The sequence below is a fragment of the Mustela nigripes genome, chromosome X (genome assembly GCF_022355385.1).
Source record: "Mustela nigripes isolate SB6536 chromosome X, MUSNIG.SB6536, whole genome shotgun sequence".
NCBI classification, from domain to species: domain Eukaryota; kingdom Metazoa; phylum Chordata; class Mammalia; order Carnivora; family Mustelidae; genus Mustela; species Mustela nigripes.
In genome coordinates, this window is record NC_081575.1 from 110,152,274 (window position 1) to 110,160,420 (window position 8,147).

At 37.6% G+C, this 8,147-nt stretch overlaps 1 protein-coding gene across 3 annotated transcripts in view; it reads left to right on the top strand.

The window, feature by feature from the left end:
- Nucleotides 1-8,147, top strand: part of SCML2 (Scm polycomb group protein like 2) — a 93,384-nt gene that overhangs the window by 47,089 nt on the left and 38,148 nt on the right. For all 3 annotated transcript variants that reach the window (XM_059386181.1, XM_059386178.1, XM_059386180.1), the window contains exon 6: nucleotides 217-460. In XM_059386181.1, the coding sequence (XP_059242164.1) occupies nucleotides 217-460 (244 nt within the window). The remainder of the gene's footprint in view (nucleotides 1-216; nucleotides 461-8,147) is intronic.

Consider the following 8,147-nt stretch of genomic DNA (forward strand, 5'->3'; position numbering starts at 1 on the left):
GTCTGGTTTTGTTTCCTTCCAGGTTCTTGGCTCTGCTCCAGAGTAAGTGACATGTAGAGCAGAGTTTCAGAGAGATCTCTGAGAAAAGTTGTCTTCCTGTATTTAATTGATAAACATGGAGTTTAATTTTTGATTGCTAAAAGTTGTGAGATAACAGTTGAGCAAATGCTTCTTATAACATCTTAACAAAAAACTTTTTTTTAAATGTTTTGGTAGGAACCACCAAAGCCACCTCTAAATAATTTTAAAGTGGGAATGAAACTGGAAGCTATAGACAAAAAGAATCCTTATCTGATCTGCCCTGCAACTATTGGAGATGTTAGAGGAGATGAAGTTTATATCACATTTGATGGCTGGAGTGGAGCTTTTGATTATTGGTGCAAGTACGATTGTCGAGATATTTTCCCAGTTGGGTGGTGTCGCCTGACAGGAGATGTATTACAACCACCAGGAACTCATGGTAAGATAATAAGTGACTATATACTCTTTTATTTTATTAAATTTAGTTCTCACTGCTTTTGGCATTGAGGTTAGGACTTTTGCTCAGCTGAAGCAGCAGACAGAACAGGAAGGGCACTTTAGGCTAGAGAAGTGGAGGTAGAAGATGGGAAATGATTAGAATTTTTGAGAGCCACCTCAGCATCATAATCTGAATTAATAGTCCACATTGGAGAATATGGGCAAGCTACAGGTCACACATGGACCATTGAAACCTTGCTACTGTAAGCATTTTGGGGTGCTTAGCTATCTTTATAGTTGATATTCAGTTTAAAATTACATATCGTATTCCATTGTGTATATCTCAATGGTAGTTTTTAAAGGGTAAGGCATAACAACTGTTATATACATATTTTGCACAATTTTGGTCAGTTTTTTCACGTTAAACTGATACTTTGATAGTCTTAAGTAAAATCTACCCGTCTGCATATGAAAATTTTATTTATTTATTTATTTATTAAAAAGATTATTTGGGAGAGAGAGAGAGAGAAAATGTGTGAGTGAGTTGGGGGAGGGGCAGAGGGAGAGACTCTCAAGCAGGCTCTCCGCTGAGCACCGAGCCCAGCATGAGACTCCGTCTCATGACCCCGAGATTATGACCTGAGCTGAAGTAAAGAGTCGGACATTTAACCGACTGAGCCACCCAGGTGCCTATGTCACTGAAAATTTTAGACTATGGAAGATAAACATGTTGTTATAGTCAGTTGTTTATCAGTTGTAATGCTGTGCTTCTTCCTAAATTGAATTCTATGATCACCTAGGTATTTTCTTTCCGAAAAAAAACCATCAAATACTGAGGTTCCTTAGGGACTCTTCCAAAAGCTTAGACATGCCTAACCTGGTCTTCTGAGATAGAATAAGTGCTGAGATTTAAGTGGGATCTAAGCATAGAACCTAATCATTGGCTTAAGTTAAAGATAAACTTATTAGTAGAATCAAATGTAAACATACTTAAAATTTATCCAACTAAAATTTATTTACACCGGAAAAAAAGGTGAGTGTAGAAAATGTGTAAGTAATGTACGTAGCACGAGAGCAATGGCTAGATAAAAGCATATAGTCATATTCTTGTAACTGCTGTTAGAATCTTTTTGGATTTGGGACTTTAATACATCCCATTATATTACAATGCTACATATGATGTTGTCCTTTTCAGGGACCTATTTTACCAGTTCCCTGCTGCCATAATTCTAGGAAGTAGATATTAATGGATGATTTTTGTAAAATTTAATGTGTTCCAGATCTTATGTATGTATGATACTAAGGCAGTCTCTGCCCTCAAGGAGTTTACCTTCTAGTCAAAGAAGGATAAATGGAAGAATAGGCTTTAAAAAATATGTATATATGCAGAACTAGCAATGCAAAAATACAGATGTGTGCTAGATATGAAAGGGGCCCAAAGACATCCAGTTTTTTTAGGCTGGAGGGAAAAGTGGTTGGGTAAATGAATTCTTAACAGAAAGACACATGATATGAGTATTAAGAAAGGAGGAGTTTGCCAGGCAGAATAGAGATACAGGTAGGGCAGACACATCACAAATGTATAAAATCACACAGTTTACTCTGAAAATGAGGTGGTTCAGTTTCGAACATGGTGACTTTGGAATGCATGGCCAAGAATTCTGTTGTCTTCTACTATCTGGTCTCCCTTTTTTCTTATAACACAGTTTAGCTGCCTAACATGCAGACTACTTTTACAGCCTCCCTAGCAGTTATATATATATGGCCACGGGACCAAGTCCTGGCCAATGGGATAAAAGTAGAGCTAGTATGTTCTACTTATAGGAAGTATATTAGAGATGAATGTACCCTTCTATCTTCCTTCTTTCTGCATCTGTCCTGCTGCTAGTTATGTGCTTGTTTGGGGTGGAGTTCCATCCTGAACCATGAAATGGGGACCATCTTCTAGGCATAGTGGAGTGGAAAGCAGAAAGGAGCCAAAATCCCTGAGACTTTTTGTGGAGCAGAATTTTCATACTGGCCTGTTCCAGACTGTTATTGAGAGAAATAAACTCCTGTGTTCTATGAGTAAACCACTGTTCTTTTAGGTTTTTCTGTTACTGTTGGCTGAACTTAATCCTAACAAATTCAGGGTCGGACACCAGGTGCACATACAGGTATGGAGTCCAAAAGAGATAGGTCTTAATTGACAAAGCAGGTTTGAGAGCCATCATGCTCATTCAAATAAATATGCTTTGTGTCAGGTAGGATTATAGGTGCTGTCTGGGGCAGAGGCCCATGGTAGACAGCTTACACATTCAACTGATAGCAGTAAGTGGGGGAGGTTTTGGGTGTGGCGTTAATTGTGCATGTGTAACAGAAGTAGAAAAGGACCAAGGACAGAACCCTGTGGGTAAATATTTAAAACAATTTTCACACTTGAATCACTTTGGTGGGGTGGGAGAGGGAACTTATTCAAAGGCTGATGCCCTGGAACTCATACCCAGGAATCAGTGGGTCTGGAGTAGGGCTCGGGTGTTTCCTCTGCACATGGTTTGAGGCCCAGACTTTGAGAAACACAAAAATAAGGAATGACAAGAAGATAGAAATCAATTCAGGACACTGAGAAAAAGTATACATAAATGTAGGAGATTAATAGGTTGGTTTCCCTAACAACAGGTGATGAGAGATTTTAAGAGGTATTCAACACTGTCAAGTACAGCATAAACGTCAAGAGGAGAGGAGAGCTCATTAGTGGCCTTAAGTAATAGCATGGTTAAAAAAAAAAAAAATAGGATGGTTACTAGACTACTTTTGAAAAGCCAGATTTAGAGAGCTGAGTAAATAGATGCAGAGCACTTTTTAAAAAATGTGGTTTCGTGGATACTTTCTGAGATCTGCCTCCTCTGTTCTTTATCCCACTAGGCATTTCACTAGTTAAAGTGAAATTTAGAAACTTTACTTCCGTTTATATCTCTTTACCCTCCCTCATTCATAATAAAATTTTCTTATTTACATTCATTGAGAATGAATTAATTAGACAGTGTTACAATTTTTGTTCAACTGTTAAACATAATTAGAAAATTCAGGAGAAGTAAAGTAGTATATTTACCCACATTTTTGCCATTTCAGTTCTTTCTTCCTGATTTTCAGATTCCTTTTTTTTTTTTTTTTTTTTTTAAATCATTTCCTTTCTGTTTCAGAGAACTTTTAGTCATTCTTCTATGGTAGGTCATCTGGCAACAAATTCTTAGTTTTCCATCATCCAAGAATGTCTTTATTTCCCCTTCATTCTTGAAGGATAGTTGCTGGATATAGAAGAATTCTGTGTTGAAAGTTCTTTTCTTTTCTTTTCCATTTATTTTTTATAAACATATGTATTTTTATCCCCAGGGGTACAGGTCTGTGAATCGCCAGGTTTACACACTTCACAGCACTCAGCATAGCACATACCCTCCCCAATGTCCATAACCCCACCCCCCTCCCCACCCTCCCTCCTTCCAGCAACCCTCAGTTTGTTTTGTGAGATTAAGAGTCACTTATGGTTTGTCTCCCTCCCAATCCCATTTTGTTTCATTTATTCTTCTCCTGCCCCCTTAACCCCCCCATGTTGCATCTCCACTTCCTCATATCAGGGAGATCATATGACAGTTGTCTTTCTCTGATTGACTTATTTCGCTAAGCATGATACCCTTTAGTTCCATCCACGTCGTCACAAATGGCAAGATTTCATTTCTTTTGATGGCTGCATAGTATTCCATTGTGTATATATACCACTTCTTCCTTATCCATTCATCTGTTGATGGACATCTAGGTTCTTTCCATAGTTTGGCTATTGTAAACATTGCTGCTATAAACATTCGGGTGCATGTGCCCCTTTGGATCACTATGTTTGTATCTTTAGGGTAAATACCCTGTAGTGCAATTGCTGGGTTCTAGGGTTGTTCTATTTTCAACATTTTGAGGAACCTCCATGCTGTTTTCCAGAGTGGTTACACCAGCTTGCATTCCCACCAACAGTGTAGGAGGGTTCCCCTTTCTCCATATCCTCGCTGGCATCATTTCCTGACTTGTTAATTTTAGCCATTCTGACTGGTGTGAGGTGATATCTCATTGTGGTTTTGATTTGTATTTCCCTGATGCCGAGTGATGTGGAGCACTTTTTCATGTGTCTGTTGGCCATCTGGATGTCTTCTTTGCAGAAATGTCTGTTCTTGTCTTCTGTCCATTTCTTGATTGGATTATTTGTTCTTGGGTGTTGAGTTTGCTAAGTTCTTTATAGATTTTGGACACTAGCCCTTTATCTGGTATGTTGTTTGCAAAACTCTTCTCCCATTCTGTCAGTTGTCTTTTGGTTTTATTAACTGTTTCCTTTGCTGTACAAAAGCTTTTGGTCTTGATGAAATCCCAATAGTTCATTTTTGCCTTGCTTCCCTTACCTTTGGCGATGTTCCTAGGAAGACATTGCTGCAGTTGAGGTCGAAGAGGTTGCTGCCTGTGTTCTCCTCAAGGATTTTGATGGATTCCTTTCTCACATTGAGGTCCTTCATCCATTTTCATATGTGGTGTAAGGAAATGGTCCAGTTTCATTTTTCAATCTATTTTCATATGTGGTGTAAGGAAATGGTCCAGTTTCATTTTTCTGTATGTGGCTGTCCAGTTTTCCCAACACCATTTATTGAAGAGGCTGTCTTTTTTCCATTGGACATTCTTTCCTGCTTTGTCGAAGATTAGTTGACCATAGAGTTGAGGGTCTATTTCTGGGCTCTCTATTCTGTTCCATTGATCTATGTGTCTGTTTTTGTGCCAGTACCATGCTGTCTTGATGATGACAGCTTTGTAATAGAGCTTGAAGTCCAGAATTGTGATGCCACGAACTTTGGCTTTCTTTTTCAATATTCCTTTGGCTATTCAAGGTCTTTTCTGGTTCCATATAAATTTTAGGATTATTTGTTCCATTTCTTTGAAAAAAAAAAGGATGGTATTTTGATAGGAATTGCATTAAATGTGTAGATTGCTTTAGGTAGCATAGACATTTTCACAATATTTGTTCTTCCAATCCAGGAGCATGGAACATTTTTCCATTTCTTTGTGTCTTCCTCAATTTCTTTCATGAGTACTTTATAGTTTTCTGAGTATAGATTCTTAGCCTCTTTGGTTAGGTTTATTCCTAGGTATCTTATAGTTTTGGGTGCAGTTGTAAATGGGATTAACTCCTTAATTACTCTTTCTTCTGTCTTGTTGTTGGTGTATACAAATGCAACTGATTTCTGTGCATTGATTTTATATCCTGACACTTTACTGAATTCCTGTACAACAAGTTCTAGCAGTTTTGGAGTGGAGTCTTTTGGGTTTTCCACATATAGTATCATATCATCTGCGAAAAGTGATAGTTTGACTTCTTTGCCAATTTGGATGCCTTTAGTTTCCTTTTGTTGTCTGACTGCTGAGGCTAGGACTTCTAGTACTATGTTGAGTATCAGTGGTGATAATGGACATCCCTGCCGTGTTCCTGACCTTAGTGGAAAAGCTGAAAGTTCTTTTCTTTAAGCCCTTGAAAAATGTACTGTATCTTCCTTCTGGTTTCCGCGGTTTCTGCTGAGAGGTTTGGTGTTACTCGAATTGTTTTTCCTCTGTAGATTCCATTATGATTTTAAGTTTGTTTTTGCACTAGTTCTTCTAGTGTTTACTTTATGCTTTATCTATTTTTGTGTCTACATTATCTGGTATGTACAAATTTTGAACTGCTGTAGTGTCCTGGTCAGTTGAACCTGCTGTAGTAACCCTCTTTATGCTGACTTTTTTTTTTTTAACCTTAGAATCTGCTTTATCTTATATTAATGTAGTTATACCAGCTTTTGTTTGGTTGGTGTTCTTGGTCTCTCTGTTTCTAATGTTCAACATTTATCTAGTCTTATCTAAAAAGATTCATTTCTTGTAAATATTTGGATTTTGATTTTTTGGCTAATCAGCCAGTCTGGTTTTTTAACTGGAGCTTTTAAACTACTTATATTTATTGTGATTACAGACATATTTGTTCTTGCTCGATGAGCAAGGAGCCTGATGTGGGACTTGATCCCAAGACTCTGGGATCATGACTTGAGCCAAAGGCAGATGCTTAATGATGGAACCACCCAGGCATCCCTGTGGCCTTTTTTTTTTTTTAAAAAAAAAAAAACAAGAACATGCTGTAGGTTACATTTGTACTTTAAAATAATTACTTTTATTTTGAAAATGGATTATTCTGCATATTCTGGTTTTTTACCTACTTTTTCATGATACAAGGTGATTGTGTTCCCATGTAAAATATATCCCTACAAAATTATATTTCTGTGTTGTATTACATCATATAGGTATACCATAATTTAGCCAAACTTCTATTTTGTTTGACATAGATGATATGATGAATATATCTTTGCATACCTCTGTTTCCGTAGAATAAGTTTGCTGGGTTAGGGGATATGTTTGTTAGGTTGACAAATACCCATTTCCATTCCTGTTAGAGGTGTGTGAAAGTGGTTTTTTCCTTCTCTGGTCATCTTTGGGCATTATCTTATTATTGTTGCTAATTAAAAAAACATTTTTAAGGGACGTCTGGGTGGCACAGTCGGTTAAGCATCTGTCTTTGGCTCAGATCATGATCCCAGGGTCCTGGGATAGAGTCTGCATTGGGCTCTTTGCTCTCTGGGGAGCCTGCTTCTCTCTATGCCTGCTGCTCCCCCTGCTTATGTGTGCTCTTTCTCTCTCTCTGACAAATAAAATCTTTAAAAAAAGTTTTTAAAATTTTCATTTCTTAAATTGTTAGATTTGATCTTTTTTTCCCCCCATGTACCTTGGCCATTAATATCCCTTTATAATATTCCTGTGAATTACATTTCCCCCTTTTTTCTTATCATTTCCTTTCTTGTTGATTTTTTTTTTTAAAGAATTTATTTATTTGACAGACAGAGATTACAAGTTGACAGAGAGGCAGACAGAGAGAGGAAGGGAAGCAGGCTCCCCGCTGAGCAGAGAGCCCGACATGGGGCTCGATCCCAGGACCCTGGGATTATGACCCTAGCCGAAGGCAGAGGCCTCAACCCACCCAGGCGCCCCTCTTGTTGATTTGTTTTGAGTGCTTCATTTATTGCACATAGCAATAAATGTCAAAAAGTAAAAAATAAAAATAAAAATAAAAAGTTAATCATTTGCTTTTTTTCAAATTATAGTATAGTTAACATAAAGTGTTATATTGGTTTTAGGTGCATAATATAGTGATCCAATAAATCTGTACATTATTCAGTGCTTATCATGATAGGTGTACTCTTTTCTAATTTATTTTTTTATTTTAAAGATTTTATTTGTTTGAGAGAAACAAAGCATGAGGGGGGAGGAGCAGAGGGAGAGGGACAAACTGCCTTCCTACTGAGTGAGGATCCTGATGCAGGACTTGATCCCAGGACCCTGAGGTCATGATCTGAGCCAAAATTAGATGCTTAACTGCCTGAGCTACCCAGGCATCCCTATGATAAGTGTACTCTTAATCCCCTTCACCTATTTCACACATCCCCTCTGGTAACCATCAGTTTGTTTTCTATAGTTAAGAGTCTGTTTCTTGGTTTGTCTCTCCTTTGCTCATTTGTTTTATTCCTTAAATCCACGTATGAGTGAATCATATGGTATTTGTCTTTCTCTGACTTATTTCACTTAGCATTATACTCTCTAGCTCT